General features: G+C 53.5%; 1 protein-coding gene and 3 long non-coding RNA genes across 7 annotated transcripts in view; 3 read left to right on the forward strand and 1 right to left on the reverse strand.

Annotated features, from left to right (window-relative positions):
* The first annotated feature begins 344 nt into the window (after positions 1-344).
* Positions 345-3,189, forward strand: LOC148221877 (uncharacterized). Its single transcript, XR_015807184.1, has 3 exons — positions 345-556; positions 1,872-2,083; positions 2,678-3,189. It is a non-coding gene; the product is annotated as an uncharacterized LOC148221877 (long non-coding RNA).
* Positions 3,190-5,890: 2,701 nt separating this feature from the next.
* LOC148221878 (uncharacterized) lies at positions 5,891-12,239 on the forward strand. Its single transcript, XR_015807185.1, has 2 exons — positions 5,891-8,384; positions 9,695-12,239. It is a non-coding gene; the product is annotated as an uncharacterized LOC148221878 (long non-coding RNA).
* Positions 12,240-12,700: 461 nt separating this feature from the next.
* Positions 12,701-15,670, reverse strand: LOC148221879 (uncharacterized). The gene is made up of 2 exons (XR_015807183.1): positions 15,345-15,670; positions 12,701-13,189 (listed from the first exon to the last, which is right to left on the reverse strand). It is a non-coding gene; the product is annotated as an uncharacterized LOC148221879 (long non-coding RNA).
* A 4,052-nt stretch (positions 15,671-19,722) lies between these two features.
* The window catches only part of TNRC18 (trinucleotide repeat containing 18), a 54,843-nt gene continuing 52,892 nt past the window's right edge, over positions 19,723-21,673 (forward strand). For all 4 annotated transcript variants that reach the window (XM_014870601.2, XM_088174299.1, XM_014870610.2 and 1 more), the window contains exon 1: positions 19,723-19,939. In XM_014870601.2, coding sequence (XP_014726087.2) covers positions 19,738-19,939 — 202 coding nt within the window. In that variant the 5' untranslated portion in view covers positions 19,723-19,737. The remainder of the gene's footprint in view (positions 19,940-21,673) is intronic.

A 21,673-nucleotide genomic window follows, 5' to 3' on the forward strand; every position in this document is an offset into this window, starting at 1 on the left:
CTTTCCCCCTGCATCCCTCCTCCTCTTACATCCCAAGAGCCAGTGAGACCTGCTGGTGGCAGGGTCGGTGTATCCATGGAAGAGGAGAAAACTCTTCCTTTGGAAAATCCTCCTTTGAGAACTTTGGGAGGCCGGGGTGGTGATGGGGGAGCTGTCCCAGCTCTGGGGCTCCCCTGTCCAGCCCTGCCGTGTCCCTGGCCGTGGGCTGGAGCAGGCACGGGGAGCTGTTGTTATTCCTCTCATGCAGCAGGAAGGATTTCTGCGAGTGCCATAAACCATCACGTGGGCAGAGCCTGGGTGAGCTCTAATTGCTTCTATTTGCATAACGAGGCGAGGCTCAGCATCCTGCTGATATTTGAAAGAGGAAAAATCAAAATCAGCTCTAGATAAACAACTCCCCCCTCCCTCCCCAGTCCCTGCCCCCCACTCCTAATTTGTGCATTTTCTCCCTTAAAGCAGGTTTGTCCAGGTTTTTGGTCTCCTCAGGAGCAGCGAGACCACCCCCAGGACCCCTCCCCTGGTGCTGGGGATGCAAAGGAGTTTTTTCCTGGAGCTGGTGAGGGATGTGATGTGGAGGTGTCTGGGTGGGAGCTGGAGAGGGGATCAGGGTGGGATTGGGGCTGGAGATCCTGGACTGGGGAGCGGGTCCTGCTCGGGCTGTGCAGTGCCAGAGGGGCTGGGGGGGAGCCCAGCAGATGTCACTGCAGCCCAGTGTCACTGCAGCCAGGACCTGCCAGCTCCTGGGGACCTGCCCTGGCCGGGATGGGTGGGACAGGACCTTTCCTCACTCTGTTTGCACCCCAGGTGTTGCTGGCTGGGGGGATGCTCCTGCTCTGGGGCCATGAACGATCGGGGAAAAGGCCCAGAAGGACCTGGAAAAAGGAGTGACATCCCCATGTGTCACAGGTGCTGTGACCCCAGCCACGTCCCCAGGTGTGCTGTCCCTCTGAGCCATTTCCCTACACACCCAAGGGACCAGAAACATCCCTGCTCCTCCTGTCCCCTCAGGTCCACGGGGTCCTGCAGCCAAACCCAGGTGTCGCCTTGGCCCTGGGAGGACCTTGGGCATTGCCAGCACTTGCTTGGCCCCCGTGGCTTTGGGAGCTGGAGGGGCAGCTCTCCTGGCTGGGGTTCCAGGGGTTTTCACCCTTCTCTCTGGCAGGGGAATGGTGCCCTGCTCACTCGAGGCCGGGTAACAGACACCAAGTGTAAATATGTTGTGTCCCCTCCTTGGGGGATGAGGAAAATGGGCTCCTTCCTCCTCCTCTTCCTCCCCAGCATGAGGGCTGCTGTCCTCTGAACCTTTGCTGCCCTTTGGGGGAGAAGTGCTGAGTCCAGATGTTTCCCTAAATGAGAACCTTCTGCAAACAGTGCCGGATTAGATTAGATTTTAGGAAGAAATTCTTCCCTGTGAGGGTGGGGAGGCCCTGGCACAGGGTGCCCAGAGAAGCTGTGGCTGCCCCATCCCTGGAATGTTCAAGACCAGGCTGGACAAGGCTTGGAGCACCCTGGGATAGTGGAAGATGTCCCTACACATGGCAGGGGGTGGAATGAGATGATCTTTGGGAAGGAAACCTTTCCTTCTGGGACTCTGTGATTTTTGGTTTTTTGGCCCTTCCATATTCAGGGACCTTCAGCCTGCAGTGGGGCTGGAAGGAAGGAGCAGACCTGGCTGCCAGCATTCACTGCTCCCTCTGCTCTCCTGCCTGTGCCCAGCATGTGCCTGGGGCTGCTGCCTGCACCCCTGTCCTGGACCATGAAAATTCCCCCTTTTCCTTGGCCCTCATGGTGTGTGAAAACCCTTGGTCATGCCAGTGAGCTGAACAGGAGTGGGGCAGCAACGTTTCCCCCAGCCTCTCCTCATCCTCCAGATCCCACAGAAGCTGCCTGGGAGAGGATGGAGGAAAAGAGAAGAACCCTCAAAGGTGGAAATAAATCTCTGGTGCAGCTCTTAAAGGCGGAGGAAGAAAAGGAAGCAGAGGAGCAGGAAATGTTTGGTGCTGCACATGGGGACTGTGTGCACACACACCAATTTTCCATCAGGCTGATAAAAAGACCAGGAGCTCTTGAAGCTGAAGCCAAGGTGAGTAACCTGTGGCTGTCCCAGGGGTGCTGGGGGGAAGAACTGTTTACTCAGGAGCAGCAGGGATGCTCTGCCAGGAGCTGGGGCGTTCAGCTCTGCAGTCACCGCTTGCCAGGAGGGGTTTGGTTTTGGAATCCCAGCCCGTGCTGTGAGGAGGGATGCTGGCCAGGCTCCTCCACCCTCATCCCCACACTGGTGGTCGAGGGGGATGCAGGATGGAGTGGATTTCCCTCCTTGCTGGGTGTCTGTGGCTGAGCTGGGGGTGCTGGGGCTGGTCCTGGCTGTGGTGGGGCTCCCCAGGGCTTCAGTGGAGCAAACACAGCCCAGACTCCATCTGGGACACAGTGGCTTTGTGCTGGTCTGGGCAAGGATTCCCTGTCCCAACCAAAGGTTCCCTGGTGCCTCCTGCCCCAGCAGCAAGAGGATTTTCCCCCCTCCCATATGGAAAAGCATCTCCCCCTCCCATCACACAGCTCCTTCTGCCCTGCCTGGAGTCTCACACCCCCAAATTTCCAAAGGCTCCCTGGGCTCTCTATTCCCCCCCTCCATGTTGGGTTTGGGATTTGTATTTCATTCTTATTTATCTCTCCATAGGTTTGTCCCTGTCATTGCTGCTGTTCCAGGCTTTCCAGCAGGTTTGCTCTGCAGAGAGCTGCAGGTTGGCTATGAAATATGACAAAGCGTTCATTTAAATGCACACCATGATGTCGCCGAGTCCATTAGGGGAATTAATTTGAATGGTTGGCGTTTAATAAACAGCCTTGTCCCTCTTCTCCACACACAACCCCCGCCTCACCACTGCTGGCAGCTTGGAAGGGTTAAAAAAAACCCCTCACATGTGGATACTGGAGGGAGAGGGGAGCAGGTATCAAGGTCTGGAGTGGGGGGGGGGGGAATAACAAAAGAGATCTGGTGTTACAAGAGGAATTGCAGTTTGTTTTGTTCACAGTGGAAAAAAAAGCACATGTGGAATGGGTTTGGGCTCAGAGGGTGTTTGGTGCAGGGATAAAACAGGAGGGGGGACAGGGAGGACACGCTCAGGCTGGAGGGTCCCAGCCTGGCTCCGAGCACGCCGGGCTGGGGGGAGGAGAGGGGGCTCCAAGGACGTTGCTCCCCATATGGTGTGTATTACAAGCTCCTTTCTAGTTGTAAAGATTAATTTAAAGCCTTTCTCACCTCCCCCCCATCCCTCTTCCATTGACAAATGAACATCTGGGCTGAATGCTGCCCAGATCCTAATCAAAGCATTTTTCCAGGGCCGTTGTCTGCCTTTATGGCTATCTGCTCTTCGGATGCTCTGCAGTTCCAATGCACTTGGCAATTCAGCCTGTAAATACTCCTCTCCAGGATTTATGATTGGGGATAATGTGATTTTTCTCTTTGCCTCTGGATTCGTTTGTTTGGTTTAGTTTAACGACATTTCCTTGTCTCTGCATAAGTGAGGGCACGAAGGGAATTTTCTTCCCTCCCCTCTTTGCAGGGAGTTATTAGCAATGAGCAAAACTGGCTTTTGGGGGGGGGGGGGGTGCTGATGGGTACACTGGGGATGAGGGGGGAGCAAATCCAGCCCTGAATCCTAGATGAGCACCCCTGGCCATCCCAAACCATCTATTTTTCCTACCGAAGCTCCTTTTTGAGGTTTGTTGAGAAAGCAGCTTTTCACCAAAGCAAAGCTGAGCCCTTTCCACAATATTCAAGGGTTTCTTCATCAGGGAGAGGCAGCACAAGACACAGCCCAGTATGGAAAAGCTGTTTGCTCCCCAAAATGAGGCTCAAGAAGCCAAATTAGATGCTTGAAAAACAGTCAGTGCTGTGGCTGGGATCTCATTCCCACCTGACTTGATTTTTCCCCTGCAAGCTCCAGTTTGGGAGTTACAAGATTTATATATTAAACCTAGCTAAGATGTTGAATAGTGTTTGCTGTGTCCCAGGTGCTGTAGGAAAGGATGGTGCTTGAGCCAGGGAAAAAAAGGCAGGAAAATCCCTTTAGGGCAAATACAGGCAGTTGGAGGGGTTGTGGTATGAGGTTCCTGTGTTGGTCCCTGTCCCTGAAGGAGGAGAGAGCTGGGAAACACAGAGCTGATGGGTTTGGGGTGTATCCTGAGGATATTTATTCCTGCAGAAATCCCATTTCCAGGACCTGGGCTTCCCTTCCCTCTGACAGGACATGGAGGCCGTTGCTTTTCCCAATGGATGCTTTAAGGAAGGTGTGTGAGTTCAGTCCATTTCAACCACCATGGAGAGGCTGTGTTTACACAGAAAGTGCACGGGGTAGTGGCACCAGTAATTAATAACCTTCTCCTAAATGAGATAAAAAATCACTGGGGTGGAAAGTGCTTGGCTGTTCCTCCTTAGCCCTCCAAGGAAATGTGCAACCTGAATTTTGGTGATGCAGATTTGGGTACCATCCATCACCAGGACCCTCCCCACCCCAGGGTGTCACTGGGGAAGCTGAGGAACATCACAGGCACTGGGCTTGTTTTTCCTAACAGGCTCTGAGTTTCCCATAAACACGACAAACCAGGATGAAACAGGCAAATCCTTGAAAATGGATCTGGGATTGTGAAGAGCCAGAGCTGGACTCCTGAAGGTTGTGGAGCTGAAATGACCCCAGCACCGACCCTGGATGAGGACAGCCACCCGTGCAAAGCTCCAGAAATAGGAGAGCACATTCCTGAGCATCCAGAGGAGACCTTGGGGGTGAATTTTAATTTCTCTGCATTTTCGCTGTTGATTTTTAGAGCACTCAGCACCTCTTGTCTCTTTTTCATCCTTTTCCTCCTGATTCCCCCCAAACGAGCAGGAAGGCAGTGAAGCCTGGTGTCAGTCCATGGCTGAGCCAGCACATCCATGGGGAGAGAGCAGCCCGGGGGGATTTATGGAATTTCACAGCGGCACAATCCACCCCTGGGGTCACCTCAGCGGGGTGAGGTGAGAAGGAGGATTGGGTGCTGAGGGGCTTTGGGGGCAAGGAAGCTTTTTGAGGAGGGGGAGGAGAAGGTGTGGAGGGTGCTGAGGAGCCTTCCTCCATGTACCAGAGAGGAGGAGGAGGCGGCGATCCCCGGCAGCCGCGTCGGGAGAGGGCGGCCGCGGCCGAGCGGGGATTTGCAGCTGAACTCTGCTCGGAAAGTCGCTCCCAGCCTTTTCTCATCTCTCTCTGTATTTAAGGCCGCTTCCAAATTCCTGCGCAGCCAAATCCTGCCTGGAACTGCCAGGAAACCCGGCCAGCAACAAGTACGTGCCGTTTCTGTACCCACAGCACAGCCAGGGCTGCTGTTCTCCTGCGGGTGATGATGCCGGGACGGAGCTCCAGCCCTCCCGGGAATGCGATCCCATCCCTGCTCGGGCATCACCAACTCCTTCATCGCCGCCTTTTTTGCACCAAAACACCCCAGCCCAGATTCCCTGAGCCTCACCCGCCGCCCTCCCCGTAACCTCCCACCCAGCCCTGGAAGGAAACACTGGTTTCATGCGCTCCCGATGGGATTTACGGTCCCGGGGATTTCCTGCGCTGCCTGTCATCGCTCTCTCCCCCGCCCGCCACCGATAAAACAAACCCGCTTTTTTTTCGGGGCGCTCTTTCCACATGTTTTTATTTATTTTTGTTTCTGCCTCAGTCCCTCGGGAGTGTTTTAGGGGACAGCGGCAGAGCAATGAAGCAGCCCCGAAGTCGCCCCGAACTTTGGTCTCCACGGGGAATGTCAGTGGCTGGGGAAAAGGGGGGGGGGGGGGGTGTCTGAAAAACCCAAGCACCGCAGGATGCATCCCCGCATCCCGAGGCTTGCGGATTCCATGGAATCCACCCCACAGCAGCCCCGGCAGAGCTGGGAGCAGCGGTGGAGGGGCTGCAGCCGCAGCATCCTCCCGGCCGTGCCGGGGATGCGCAGCCGGCTCCGGCCAAGCCCACCCATGGGATGCCTGATCTGCTCTTTCCACTGGTGACTCATGGAAAAACCACTTGTTTTGCAGCGGCGCTCGGCATGTCGGGTGATCCTGCCTCCGTGCCTCGCTTGTCTGTCTTTTTTAAAGGATCGTTGGTATGAAAACATCTGGGACCCCGACCTTCCTGTGGAGCTCGCTCACCTGAGGGCATTTTCCCCCCTGGATGTGTGCAGGGCTGGTGTGCAAGCCACGCTCCGTCTGGGAGTCTGGGAGGCAGCCCGGTCATGCTCCCAGGGTTGAATTTTTTGGGGATTAGTATTTTTGAGTGGCTCTTATACAACGGCGTTGGAAGCTTGGAGGGTTTCCACCGGCTCCTTGCGTGCTGGTTTCCACACTCCTGCCAGCACCGCCAGCTGCACGGGGCCCCCCAAATCTCTCTGCAAGGTTTCTGGCACGACCTGGGGTGATGGGGACTCACCCAGCCTTGTCCTGGGTGTCCCCACTGTCCCCAAGGCCAGGCAGGACATGGAGAAGTGAGATCTCACTGTGTGGCTTGGCTTCTTGATGCCCTGTAGGAAGCAAACAGGATCTATTGGTAGATTTGGGTTAAAACACTTAGAAAGGGAATGATGCTGATTCCCATCGAGTTCCCAGCACCAGACTGCTTCCCAAATATTCACCTTTCACCACTTTTTCTCCAAGTCCTTCAGAGGACAGAGATGGAGCCCAGCCCTTTCCCAGTGGGACTGGCCCATCCCAGACCCAGTTGCAGCAGGAGTCTGGGCCAGCTCTGTATTTAACTGAATTGGCTCTTTTAAAGTGTTTTTTCTTGGAAATAGGCATTGAGAGGGATGTTCTGTGGTGCTCACTGCTGTGTACCTCACCCATTCCTCACAGAGCACTGACCATGCCACCCCTCTCTGGAAAGCACATCAGCAAATTTTTTTTTTTTTTTTTTTTGAGGAGGGGGTGATGGTTTAGTTTGGAATCTGGCGTGGAAAATCATTTACAACCCCCAAATTAGAAACAGAATAATAATACAGTGCCTTGTTTTGGAGGAGGTGGTGTGTGTCATCCCACAGCAATGAGAAACTTGTGCTGGAGAGGAGCAAAGAGCTGTGATTTGTTTTTTTAACACTCCCCAAAGGACTGACATGGCTCTGGGATGCTGCTCCTGCTCCCTTGTACCCATGGATGGGGATGGGACAGATGCAGTGGGCAGGGGGTGTCCTTACAACATGTGAGGGGCTGTATCACCCAATTTTGTTGTTCTTACACTTGGTTTTGTGGAGAAAAGGGGATTGTGCCTTGTGGTTTTCTGTCTTGCCCTTCCCTATGATGGGATGGAGAGCTGATGTTCGGGGATGGGACAGGAGCCAGTATTTTGCCATGCTGGGCTGGAGGAAGGGATGAGCAGGCATTGCTTTCTCCAAGGGGTTTTCTATTTTGAATGCTGTGGATTAGAGGGAATTCACTGCGAGTTGCTCTCTCTATGGTATCTCTCCCCCAGAAAACATCAAGTCCTATGAAAACTGAATCTGACTTAGAACAAGAAGTCATGCTGAAGCAGTAGCTAGTCCAGATGGGCTCACTGGCCACCACAGCATTGCCAGAAAACCCTGAAAAATGACATATTTTTATAAATTGTGACGGGTTTCCTCATGTGTGGGAGCAGTGGCTGCTCAGCCAATTTAAAAGCTGAATTCCTTCGCAGAGGAGCCTTCACCCTACTCTAGTTCTCTCCCTGATGATTATAACACATTCTACACCCCAAATCTGTGCCCAAGCTGGAGTGCCCCATCTGCCTTTGGGTTGTCCTCAGGACAGGTTCTGGGGGAAGAGGTCTGCATGGAGCCAGTCCCTGGAATTTAATAAGACACTTATTGTATGTTAAATATCAAGGGCTGATAGGAAACATGTGTCCCAAGGATTAACAGCCGTGTAAAAGATAAAGCCACGAGTAAAAGCTCCAAACAGCGTGTTTCAAATAACCCTCCATGGCTGCAATCTGCACTACTGGGGTAACCAGGGGTACGATGGGGAAGGTAAAATATGTATTGCAGCTCATGGTGCTTCAAAATCCTTGGGATGGGCTTGGGACTGGGTTTTGTCCCAGCAAGGTGATGCCCAGGGATGCTGGATCACACAGGGGTGATGTCGGCTCCTTCTTCTCCCATTTCTTCCTCTCTTTCCACCTCTTCCCTTTCTTCTAATTTTTTTTTCCTTTTTTTTTTTTTTTTTTTTTTTTTTTTCCCAGGCCCCAATTTCTCCCCTGTCGAGTCAAACGCTTTGGCTAATTAGCAAAACGTGTCAAAGAAAATGATTAATGTCCCGGGAGGAGGCTGAGCTGCCTTTGTGCCGGCATTGCCTGACTTCTGCTCTTAAAGGTTTTATTAAAAGATAAGGGAGCTCGTGACGGGTGAGCAAAGCATGTGCTTCCCTGGGTGTTAAAGGGTCGGGGAAGAGGGGGATGTGGGGCAGGTTGGGGTCACCCTCGGAGGGAGAGGCCAGGGCTCGTGTTTCCCTGCCTCTGTGCGCCACCGTCACCACGGTGTCTGGCCTTGGCAGGGGAAAACACTTTAAAAAAATGGCTGAATGCCTCCTTTATTCTTCCAGGGGCAGGTAACTCAATCTCCTCAGCTGGGCTATGAATGTTGCTGTGTTACAGGGCTCTGCCTGGCTGCACGCTCTGGGAGTGATGGTTTAGGGGGTCTTGGGGAGGGGATGCCAGGGATGGGCATCCCAGGGTGGGGCTGGATGCTGGGATTGGGCACAGCCAGGTTCCTGCCTGGGAGAGCATGGATAGCAGGGACAGAGGTGCTTGGGCACTGGTTTGATGGTCAGAGAGGTGCCCACGATCAGGCTCGAGCCCAGTGGGACATCCCTGACACTGTTTGCTGAGGGATGGAAGCCCCATCCCAGCTCCCTCCCGGGGATCCCAGGGCCAGGTGGGCAGCAGAGGCACAGGAGGGAATCTGAGGTGTGGTCCCACTGGGCTCCTTCCAGGACCACCATACACAGCATCCAACTGTCCTCATCTCTCATGGCTTTGGACATGTTTTCAGCAACCCTCAAAATATTCTTCTTGCAACCCAAACCCCTTCAACCCTCCCCAAAACCAGCAACCCTTGCAGGGGAGTCTTGCAAAAGGCAAAAACCTCCCAGCAGCTCCACTGTGGGATCACATAAAGCAGAGCCAGCAGTGCCACAGCATCCCTGTGCCATGCCAAAATCCCATCTGGGACATCAGCCTGGCAACAGGGAGAGGGCGAGAGTGGTGGGAGACCCATCAGCAACACTCTGGTAATTTTATCAAAGCAGGACCAATTCCCAAACCCAGCAGACACAGAGGCCTGAGCCCCTGGATGCATATCAGAGGGATTTTGGGAGAGGGGCACAGCTGGCAGGAGCCTCGGGAGGGGCTTCAGGAGCTGCTCCGTGAGGTTTTCCTCCAGCAAACAGACCTCTGGGCTTAATAAGCTATTTGTAAAACTCGCTGTGGATAAACAAGAGGCCGTGTGTCAGGCTGGAGGCGGCCTCGCAGGGCTGTGCTGCGCGGGGTGGGACCTCAGCACAGAAATATTTTCAAGATAAACAGAGGAAAATGAGTCCTGGAGGAGGCTGGAGCCGCTGGCAGCAGCACGCCGCTCCTCTCCACGATTATTTCGGGGCAGGAACTTGGCTTTCTGCACACTGAAGCTTTTTTTTTTTTTTCTCCTGACACTGAAGGGAAGCTCCTGTGCTGCTGATTCAGAAATAAACCTGAGGAGCGTTTGGCACTGAAGGCAGCGGTGAGGAGATGTCAGAGCCCGGGGCTTGCAGGGGGTTTTTGGGTGAGGGTGAAGAGCTGGGATGCACAGCTGCTGCTGCAGATCCCCCTCGTCACAGCTGCCTTCCCTGAAGAGCCCTTGGGCTGAGGTAACAATTCTGGGCTGGGGGTGCTCAGCTTGGAGAGGAGAAGGCTCCAGGGAGCCTTCCAGTGTCTAAAGGGGCTCCAAGAGAGCTGGAGTGGGACTTTGGATAAGGGCATGGAGTGCCAGGACAAAGGGGAATGGCTTCTCACTGACAGAGGGCAGGGTTAGATTGAATATAAGGAAGAAAGAATGAATATAAGGAAGAAATTCTTCCCTGTGAGGGTGGGGAGGCTCTGGCACAGGTTGCCCAGAGAAGCTGTGGCTGCCCCATCCCTGGAAGTGTCCAAGGCCAGGTTGGATGGAGCTTGGAGCAACCTGGGATAGTGGAAGGTGTCCCTGCCCAGGTGAGGAGGTAGAACAAGATGAACTTTAAGATTTCCTTCAAGCCAAACCATTCTGGGGTTCTGTGACTCCAGCGTGAGCAGCAGAGCTGCCCTGCCTGGCTGCTGCTGCCTCCTGCCCTCTGTCAGCTCCTCTGGCTCCCAGCAAAGGTAGAGGAAACTCCGTGTGCCCCAGGGCAGGATATGGGCACTGCCCTGCCCTCTGCCAGGCTGGAGTTTGGGAAATGGGCTGGGCTCCACCCTCCCATCCCCTCTAATCCTCCAGCCTCACTGCCCTCCTCATCCTCCCCACACCCTCCATCCCACCATCCTGGGCTGTGAGGCTTTGGTGCTGGTTTCCTCCTCCTCTGTTCTGTGCCCGCTCTTTAAACTCCACAACCGTGGATTGACACCCAGCCTGGGGCAAAGCTGGGCTTGGGGCACCAAGGCTGGGATCAGCAGCAGCCTCAGCAGCTGAGATCTCCCTGTGTATCTCTCCCTCTCTTCCCCACCCCCAGCAAATTTAATTAAAAGTCATTCAGATTTCTTTGAAAGAAAATGTCATCCGTCGACACAATTACACTTTAACTAACCAAAGCTGTTACAGTTCCTATATATATTGGAATCAGGCTGTCGTTATTAGTTCTAAGTAAGTAATTTATTCCCATTATTGTGTTCAAATTACAGGATATTACCCCCTGGGGAAATAATCCTGTTATTTGAAATGTAAAAAAGAATTCACATGGACAACAATAGATTCCTAAATGAACCCAACAACAGCCCCCAATCCCAGTGCGGCATCACTTGCCTCAGATAGGGAAAATATTAAGTTTCTTTTAAAAAGGTTCTTGTCTCCTCTCTTTCTCTTCTCCTGCCCCAGGTAAGGTAAATCTCCTCTTCTTCAAGTGCAGCAATTTATTGAGGGAATCCTGGATGTGAAGGAATTTGGTGGGGAGCATGAGGGAGGCAGATATATGTGTATATAAATATATATATATGTATATATATTTATAGATATACATGGGTGTCTCCCCTTAATTTGATGGTGGGAAGGGAGCCCTGGGATGGTGGAATGCGAGTGCCCAGCAGGTTTCTATAGGAGCTGGGAACCTTTGCCTTCCTCCGGCAAAGATCTGCCGAGGTTCTTTGGAAACACTGTTCGCTTGATCAAGATCTTCAGTGAAGGCAAATAACAGCTCATCTCACCCAAGCAACACCCAAACATAAGCAACTAATTTGGACCTCCTAAAGGAAAAAGGGAGAGGGAAAAAAAAAAAAAAAGAAAGAAAGAAAAGAAAGAGAAAGAGGAGGAAGAGGGAGGGGAGGGAAGAAAATCAGATACACTTGTAACCTGATTACAACAGCCAGCTATGTGTGCAAAATCACAATGCAGCTCTATAATTAAATCTCTCTTTCCCCCTCCTGCCGAGCTCTTTCCTCTAACAGGCGCGGTACAAAAACAGTCGTTAGGACATCAAATTCCAGCTCCGACAAGAGGGGACTTTTTTGTCTATAGCTGCTCGGCTCTTCTTTAGGGAAATAATAATTATAAGCCTTGTGCCGCTGGCTGACGAGCTTTGTGGAGCAGAAAGGGCTCGTCTTGTCCAACCGCCCCTTCCCCCACGGAGAGGGCTGGGTGATGGGAAAAGAGATGGGATATTCCTGGGAGCCAGCCCTGGACACCCCCTCCGTGTGCTGGATCCAGGGGGAGAGGAACAAGATGCTGGAGGCACAAAGGCTTCTTCCCCTCTTACCTTGCTAAATCCACCTCACGTGTTTTAGCATCAGCAGTTTGGTGGCACAGGGCACTCCCGGGTGGGTCTGGATGTTTGGGAGTGCATGAAGCTCCTGTGAGGGGTGTGAGGAGCCAGTGGGTTCATGGATAGTGGGAGAACTCCAGGGGTTTCTCCCTTGCCTGCCAGCCAGATCTGGGCTGCAGGGCGATGGGGGGATGCCATGGAAAGGATCAGGTCAGTGAACCCCAAAAGCAGCAGGGAAGGGGCCCCCCAGCTGGTGGATGGGGCAGTGAGCAGTGCTGGCAGCCTTTCCCCAGCCCTGCCTGTTGATGACTTGGATTTACTCCACACTGGTCACTGAGAGCTATTCCCATCCCTGTGACACCCAGCACAGCACGTGCTTTTGCTGGCAGCTGCGGGACGGATTCAGCTTCAGGGACCCAGTTCCTCGAGGGCAGGTTCCTGCTTGCTTCCTCAGGGTATTTTTGGGAACAAGTCTCGCATCCCCTCCTCTTCCCTGCTGCTAGGCGAGGGAAGGTGCGTTGAGCTTCTTGCAGCTGGTGCAACGACTCGCAGGACGGCGAAGGAAAAAAAACCTGGGAAACCCTCCAAAGGGCCCCAAAGTGTGAGATATCCAGCAGTGGGGCAGGATTTACCCACCACACCTCGTCATGGCAGCCGGCACGTGCAGGAGAGCACGACCGAGGGCGGACGCGGGCTTTGCAACGCGCGGCATGCGACACGGAAACTCAGATGCTGCTCCAATAAAGCTGTGCAGGTTTGGTTTTAATGGCAATTAACAGCTGTTAAAAGGTGAAGGATCTATTCTGCTAACACCCAGCGCTTCTCGTGCCTTTCATGAGGGGATTTGAAAATACATCTGCGAGTGTTAATTTTAAGCCACCGTAATGTACCCCGGGGAGGTGGATGGGTTTACCCTGTTTTCAGGCAGGGAAGCTGATTCAGGCCAGGGCACGGTGTGGGGATGAGCACTCAATGCTGGCAGAGGTGGTGAAATCCACGTCTGGCTCTGGAAGAGGGACGGGAGCAAGCCAGGGACCAGCCGGCAACATCAGTGCAGTTTTCACCAGCATTTCCCCAGTCTTTTATTTTGTGGGGAGATTAACTTGGTGCAAAACCAAAGGCACTCACGAGTTTAACCTTCAGCAGGACCCTCGCGCTGGGGGGGCACGTAGGAAATCGTCTTTCCCCGGGAGATGCTGCAAATCTGGATTTTCCAGTTCCTGGAGGGCTCTGCTTGTTTAAATTAGAAGCAGATAGGAGAGGTGAATTTTAAGAAGGACAGAGCAAAGGCACACAAGTATGCAGTTAACTTCTAAACTTCTTTCTCTGGCTCTCCCGCTGAGTAAATGCTTTAGGAGCTTCAAACCACAGCTTTTAATATCTCCTTAACATGCCCCGCGATTCCTTCCCCCCTGTCAAAACAGCGAGAGCAGCTGTGAATATTTTCCATTTTAGAATGTTTTGTATGCATACGAAAGTACCTGCAGCTCCAGTGGGCTGGGCTATGGAGAACTGCTGGAGCCAAGGGTATCTGTTTTATATTGAACCTCAAAATAGCACATGCTCCTGCCTCTCTCTCGCTCGTGTCCTGCATTGAGGAGGGTATTTTTGATTTAACTGACAGATCAAGGGAAAAATCCCCAATTTACTCTGTTGATGCAGAAGGTCTTGTCATTTCGAGCTCAGCTCACCTGGATGGAGGATTGTTTTAAATTCCCAAATGCAGAACGTGCAATAGCGGGGTGTTGTATGGGGACTGCAGTTTTGGGGAGGTTTCCCATGCACGTTTCTCCACTAAGCCACATTTTTTCCGCTGAAAGGTGTAACTGCCGTTTCCGTGCCTTACAACCAATTTAGCAGCTGATCCGTAGCCAAAAAACGCAGGCAGTAATTACAGCTTTGGGGTTGGTACTCCTCTCAAAGCTCTCTATGGGTTGTGCATGTCAGCCCTCCTCCCTGCCTATTTTTTCCCCCCTGATCTTGGATGAAAAAAGCTTATTATTGGGTAAAAGGGAAAAAAAAAATCCAGCCTGATGTATACAAGAGCCAGTCTAGCTGTGAAAAAAACCCAGTGCAGGGCTTGCTGGAGATTGTGGAAAGCAAAGGGCACCCCGCATGGGGCAGGTCCTGGCACTGGGGGTCCCAGCTCGGGATTTGGGGGTGGAAGTGAGCGCACAGGTGGCAGAGTAGGAAAACAGAGTGGGATTGTGCATAAATACCCACTCTCCTGTGCCAGGCAAGGAAAAAAAAAAAACCATCAGTCTGTACTTGGACTCGAAACCAGCTTGGTTTGGGACATGTTTGGCTTTATAAACCCCAGAGCTTCGGGATCAGAACTGCTGTTAACTGGGAGGAGGGCACCAACCCTCTGTGCACCCCCTGGTCCCTCTCCCTTCTTCTGGCTGGGGTGGTGAGGATGCTGCAGCCTCCAGCTGCTGCCAGGCACTGGGTACAGCCCCTGGTGGGGGTTCTTTCTTGGGCTCCCCCCTCCACGCAAAGCCCGCTGCCAGGCTGAGCACGGGGGTTATAATCAGCCAGGATTTATGGAGAAAACCGAAATCCCGAGCTGTTCTGGTCATTAATCAGAAATTCTTCGCTCAGTTCCCAAATCGTTTCCCTGGGGATCTCCTCATTGGGACCCCCCCACTCCACAGCCCCCTCCCCAGGGATGGCAGCTCCTTCATGGCAGGCACGGGGGCTGGGTTGGGGAGAGACCCCAGGCTTTGGAATTATCCAAGCCCCCCCATCGATAAATAAATCGCCATGGATGTATCGGAATAAACCCCAGCAGGGCCCCCCTTGCCTTCAAATCACACCTCTGTCCCTACAGGGTTTTATTTGGGGGGGATGGGACCCTGCTGTCAGACTTGGTTCTGCTTTTAAGATGAGAGGGGAAGGAATGAAATCAGGGCAAAGCTTTGCCGATGCATTGGGATCGTTGCCGTCCGCGTTTTAATGTGATTTATGCCTGGATTTCTAAATCCAGCCACTGACTGCACACTTTAAATATAGCTCAAAAAACCACCCTGAAAACGTGTAGTAAGCACGTTAAAAACAGCGGGCGGAAAAGATGCACAGCACCCCCCAGCTAAGGATGGGGAATACGGGGGGGGGTTATTGTGGGGAAAAAAAAAAAAAAAAGGGGGATTTGGGGGGTCCTAGCAGATGGGGATCCAGCAGGGCCTGTGCCCAGTCTGTGGGAGCAAAGTGAGAGCTGGGTTGGCAATGAAGGGGTGAGTGTCCCCCACCCCCTACACCTTGGCAACCCCCCAAAACGGGGAAGATGCTTTAGGGGGTGGGGGGCATGGGTTTGCTTTGCCTCCCACGCCTCCAGAGAGCCTCCCCCAGCTCCCCCCACTCCCAGATCCCTCCCCTCCCGTCCTACCTGCATCCCGGGAGAGGAGGGGGCAGTGCCCGGTGCGGGGCTGGGGGCTGCGAGCTCCGCATCGCTCCGCTGCCTCCTGCCCGCTCCCCTCCGCCTCCGCGGGGACCGGCACGGGAATTTCGCGTTCGTCCGGGGAGGGGAAGAGAAGGGAAGAAATGGAAAAAAAAAAAAAAGGGAGAAAAACAAAACAAAACAAAACCAGGAAGGAACGCCAAAACAAAACAAAATGGAGAATAAATGGTGGGGGGGTGGGAGGGAAAAATACAAGAAACTTAAAGGAAAAGCACAAGGGGAGAGACGGAGGGAGCGGAGCTGGGAGCGCAGGGCGGGCGGGGGTGCCCCCACCCCGGGGGGGGGGCGGGGGGCGGCCCGGGGGCGGGCGGCACCGTGGGAACCTGCCGGGAGCCCGGGGCACCGGGATCGGGATGGGAATGGGATCGGGAATGGCAATAGGATGGGGATGGGAATAGGAATGGGAGGGGGGCACAACGCGGTGCGGCTAAACCGACCCCGCCTCCCCTTTCCTTCCCCGTCCCGATATTATTTTTAATAAAAACAGGTATTCTTGGGGAAAGCGCCTTTTAAAAAGAGGCAAAGCTTTGGGGGGGGGGGGGGAAGTGGGAGCGGCCACCCCCCCCCCCCAAAAAATTGCATGGGGGTTGTGTGTGTGTCCCCAGCTGCGGGAGTTTTTGGGGTGGAGGGGGGGGTTTATATTGGGGGAAATAATGGGGAGAAAAGAAGGCGGCTGGGATTTCATGTGGAAAACGGTGGGAAAACAGGCGCGCCCGCAGGACCGCGCCGGAGAGGGAAAAATAATAATAATAATAATAATAATAATAATAACAATAACAATAATAATTAGAAAAACGCGTATATTAGATGGGAAGGGCTTTTTTTCCCCTCTCCTTTTATTTTTTTTGGAGGTTTTTTTGCAGCAGCGATGCCCCAGCCAGGAGCTGCTGTACAAGATGGCTCCCGGCCGGGGGAAGGGGAGGAGGAGGAGGAGGAGGAGGAAGGGCTGGAGTTGCAAAGAGGGGGGGGGACATCCCCCCCCTGCCCCGCCCGAGCCTGCTTTTTCTATTTTTTATTAGCATTTCCCTGATTTATGACATGCCAACCCCCCGGCCCGGGGACAGCGGCGGGGAGGTCCGGGCGTGAAGGCATTAAACATTTATAAAATATGCTTTTAAAGCCACATAAAAGCGATCAAACCATTAATATTTCCCCCCCCTCCCACCCCCAATTCCCTCTTTTTTTTTTTTTTTTTTGGTTTACTAAAGGAGACTGGGAAAAGAAGCGCCCTCCCCTTGGAGGCAGCGGGGTTTGAGCCCTCGCCTCTGACGCAGTTTCGCTGTTAAATATAAATAAAAACATAAATATATATTATTATTATTTGTTATTATTATTTTCGCGTTAAACCAGGGCCTTGAGCAGCGTGAGAGCTCTTCGACAAACTCGATTTTGCTTGAAACGTTTAAAAAAAAGCAGATTTTTGGGGCTGTTTCTCCCCTTTTCTGGCCCATGTCCCGGTGGGCGCCTCGAAACTCCTGTGCGGGGTGTTGGGGGGGGGGGAGACGCTTTTATTATTATTATTACTTTTAATTTATACCGGATTAAATTAGATTTTCCCCTCCTCCCCTTTTTCGTTATGAAAGCCGATTTTTGTTTAATTAAGAAGCGGAGGGGTGGGTTGGGAGGTTCGGGGGGGTTTTGGCAGCGATGGAGTGGCCCCCCCCCAATCCACTTCTCCCCGAGGAGTGCTCTGTGCTCCGCAAAGGGAAAAATACATTAAAAATACGGGGGGAAAGGGAAAAATAAATTAAAAATAGAAAAAAAAAAAGGAAAGAAAAGTAAAAGTTGGCGTGGCCGGCGAGCAGTGCTGGGGGGGGCGGGGGCCCGCCCCCCTTAAAATCCAGAGAGGGGGCAGTGTGTGTGTGTCTGTGTCTCCTCCCCCAGCCTCCTTTTTCACCCTATTTTTGAATTTTTGGGGAGGCGGGGCCCGTAGGGAGTGCAGGGGACCCTCCCCCGCTCCCCCCCCCAGCCCTGAAAGGCCGCTTTGTCCGCGGCGGGGCCGTGGGAGAGGGCCCGGCGGCACTTCCCCCTCAGGCCTACCCGGGCGGGATGAAGGATTTAACCCCCACAGATAAATAAAGGGGGTCGCGGGGCGCTCCCCCCTCACGGCCCCGCTCGGAGCGGGGGACCCGCGGCCGCTCCCCGCCAACCGCCCGCCCGCTCCGGGCGGGAGCGCGGGGGCAGCCTGGAAACAGCAGCGGGAGCGCCGGGGGCGGGGCGAGCGGGGGGCCTGGAAACAGCCGCCTGTTTACCCGCCGCTGAGTGACAGCTCGGTCGGCCAATGAGAAGGCGCGGAGAGGCCGCAGGCCCGCCCCAGCCGCGCCGAGAACAATGCGTGTTTCATAGCCCCGCCGCCGCCGTTTTTTTCCCTCCCCCATTCCCCCGTTTTTTCCCTCCCTCCCTCCCGCCCCGCGCTCGCGCTCCCCTTTTTTTTTTTTTGAATAATTTTTTTTTTCTCTCTAATTTTTTTTTATTCCTCTCTCCTTTTTTTTTTTTCTTTTTTTTTTTTTTTTTTTTTTTTTCTCCTCCTCTTCCCTTAAGCGCCGCCGAGCCGCGCGCGCGGGGCCGGCCCGGGAAAAGAGAAAAGGGAGGGGGGGGGGGGAGTGTGTGTGTGTGTGTGGAGGCGATGCTGCAGCTCGGCGGGGCCCCGCCGCTCCATGGCGCGGCCGCCACCGCGTCGCTCCCGCGCTGCTGCCCCTGAGGAGCGGAGCGGAGCAGCGGAGGAGCCGGGCGGCGGGCAGGGCGGCAAGCCGGCACCCCCCGCCCTAGCCCCGCACCGCCGCCATGCCCCGCGACCAGGCGGCCTGACCGCGCCGAGGTAGGACCCGCACCCGGATCCGCACCCCGACCCCGGGGCGGCGGTCCCATCTCCCACCCCCCCCCCCCCAACTTTGACCCGACCCCCCTCTTTCGCCACATCCCTCCCGCTTTTTGCCCCTTTTTAGCCGCTTTCCCCTTTATTGATTACTTTCCAGCCGGAATCCGGCCGCTCCCGCAGCCTCCGGGGTGAGGCTCGCCCCGAGCAGCCACGCAAGCAGGGTTTAATTAATTTTAAAATCCACCCGAAAATAATTTTTTAGAAGCCCCAACAAAGCAAAGTAGCGAGATTTTTCGGGACATACTTTCGCATTTCTCCCCTCTTTCTTTCTATTTTTCTTTGGTTTGTTTTTTTTTTTTTAACCATCCCTCCGTCGCGCTGGAGCTCCCGCCCGGGAGCCGGGACGGGCGGCGGGGCCGGAGCGGCGGCTCCCGGAGCTCCGGTAGCGCTTGGGGAGGATTTGAGGGGAAAAAAATCTCCACTTTATCCCCGCAGTGTTTATTACTTCTCGCTATCCTGGTGCAAAACAGGGCGGACGAGTGTAGCCTTTCATCAGGCTGCAAGTACAAATATAGATAGTTTTATATATATGGTTGGGTTGTTGTTTTTTTCGGGTGGTTTTTTTTTGCTCTGCCGGGAAATGATAATACGGGTTTTGTTTTCCCGAGTGAAAGCGGCGCTGGGAAAAGGAAAAATAATTAAAAAAAAAAGACCAAACAAGAAGAGCAGTCGGTGTTTTGGAGCCGTGGGAATGAGCTCCGAAAGAGGCGAGAAACGGGGCTGCGGGAGGAATGCCGGATCCCGCGGCAAGGGAGAAATAAAGAAAAAGGGGGAAAAATAAAAAAAAAAATAAAGAACTAAAAAAAATAAGAAGAGAAAAAAAAGAAAGAAAAAGAAGAAACATTTGAGTGGATGGGTTTCTTTTTTGTGGTTTTGGGATCTGTGTGTTTGTTTTCCGGGGCGAAGCGCGGTGCCGCGTCCCCGCTGGTCGGTCCCGCCGGAGCCGGGCTGCGGTGCGGGCGCTCCCCGGCACGGCCGTGACAAATGTAACTCCTTTGGGGGGAAAAAAAGTTTAAATTCTTAAAATATTATTTTTAAATACTTAAGGTTTTTTTTGTCCCCGCCTTTTGCCGCAAGTTTTCCGTAGATTTTTTATTTTTTGCTCCTCGCTTCTCCTCCCTTCTCTACCCTCCACTCCGGGAAGGTGAGGGTGGGTTTTGGGGTGGTATTTTTAGGGATGGCTGTGAGCAGGGGGGTGTCGGGGTATGTCGGCTCACCGCACCTCCCCCTTCTTTTCTCCTTTGCAGGCAGTGCCGAGACCGCCGCGCCGGGGCTGGCTCCCTGCACCGCGCCATGGGACGCTTGGACGCCTTATTTTTGAAAACCATCTGATTTTTTGGGGGAGGAGGAGGAGGAGGAGGGGGGTGGGGGGCGGGGGGGGGGCGGGAAGGCGGTGGCGGGCATCGACTGCGATCCGGGAGACTCCGTGAAGCCGGCGAGTGGATGATGGATGGCCGAGATTTTGGGCCCCCCCGCTCGGTGCACGGCCCCCCTCCACTGCTCTCCGGGCTGGCCATGGAGAGCCACCGCCTGGGAGCCACCGGCCGCCTGGCCCCCGCCGCCGGGCCCATGGCTGCGGGGCTCCCCGCCGCCCTCCAGCCCGGAAAATTCCTCGCATCGGGCATCAGCCTCCACTCCCACCCGGGTAAGGCTCCGCGGATCCCCCGGCACCTTCCGTCCCTTCCTTTCCCTCCGCGGTCGCGGGCGGCGAACCCGGGATCTGGCTTTAACCTTCCCCCCCCCCCCAAGAAAAAATATATAAATAGCGTCGTGATAATGATATATTTGTGCGCTCGCAGCTTTTTCGCGTGTTTTCCCCCAAGTGTTTTCTGCTTCGCGTGGTTTTGATTTGTTTGAAAAAAAAATAGGGGAATGGGAAAGAAGTGCGAAAAAAAAATAGGGTGATGGTGGAAAAATAAGGGAATGAAGTAAAAAATAGGGGAATAGGGGGGAAAAATCGTGCCTAGCCTATAGAAGTCCCCCCTTCCAGCGTACGGTTTTGTTGGCACCGAGGAAAATCCCCGTCGCGGCGGCTGCGGAATAAATCCGGGGAATAAATCCGATTTTCGGAAAGCTGGGAGAGGCGCTGGGAGAGGCGGAGGACGGGTCTGTGCTGCCTGGCGCTGCGCTTCCCGGACAGCCAAAAAAACCATCCCTGGGCTGGGAAAAGGGGGTAAAATGGGGCTCTTTTGGTGATTTCTTGCCCGGTGGAGCCCGAGCCCCGCTGAGATCCCGCTGCCTCCGGGCAGCGCTGCCGGCACCGCTGGTTTTGATGGTGGTTTTTCGTTTTTTCTTTTTTTTTTTTTTTTCCCCCGTTTTTTTTTTTCCTTCGTAATTCTTATTATTTCAAACCCGCAAATAAAACTTCCATGCAGTGTGCAGTGACTGCTCCCTCCTTACATTTTTCCCCCCTTCTCGATGCTCTTCATCCTCCGGCAGCCCCACGGCTGCATCTCCATTAAAAACAACAAAAAAAAAGACACTGAAATATACGCAGTTTATTTTTTTCCCACGGTCAACTTTTTGTTTATTTGTTTAAATTATTTTTGTTTTTTGGAGGCTTTTTATTTTTTTTCCCTTTTTTCGAGCTCCCTTTCCCAGCGGCTCGCGGAGTCCGGCACTACTGGGAGGACTCTGCCGCACTCTCCTGCCCACACTCCTGCTCTCTTCTTTCCTTGGGAGGACACAAGGGATTTCTGACCGTTTGATTTTCCTCTCTGGCTCTATTTTCAATTTTTTTTTTTCCGCTTTCTTTCCCCTGGGCGTGGAGAGGTGACTCGGAGTTTACTTTAGGCGTTGGGAGGGTGACAGGTTTTGCAATAATAAACCTGCTTTTCTCCCAGCCGCCCGGGATGAATGACTTTGAAATTTGCAAACCTGATTGCCAACATCTGCAGAGAAGGAAGCAGCCTGAATCGAGGGAAAAAGATTTATTAGTTTTAGACTAGGTGGCAGTGCCAATTTCCCAGGTGCTAAGAGGAGAGGTGTAAAGCGAACGGGGCTATGAAGCCAAGCACATGGGCAAACACCTTTTTTCCTTCCCTTTTGTCTTTTTTTTCCCTCCCTTTTTTTCCCCCCTGGTTATTTTTCCCCCCTCTCCTCCACCTCCTACTGCAGCAGAATATGATCTCTGCAAAAATTCATCTGGACAATCTCAAGTCAAACCGAGTGTGGGCTCTTGGTATTTTAAAAATTATTCTTACTTTTTATTGGGTAATTTTATTTTTCTCTTTTTTTTTTTTTAAAGTTTTATTTCTCCTCCCAAAGTTTCCTTTTCTGAAATCCAGGCGGGTCAGGAGGGAGGCACAGAGCTCTGGGCTTTCCAAGCTGACCAAGCTCCGTGATGCCGTCTGAGAGCTTTCCTACCGCACTGGGAGAA

The sequence above is a fragment of the Sturnus vulgaris genome, chromosome 16, assembly GCF_052056855.1.
Source record: "Sturnus vulgaris isolate bStuVul1 chromosome 16, bStuVul1.hap1, whole genome shotgun sequence".
Classification (NCBI taxonomy): domain Eukaryota; kingdom Metazoa; phylum Chordata; class Aves; order Passeriformes; family Sturnidae; genus Sturnus; species Sturnus vulgaris.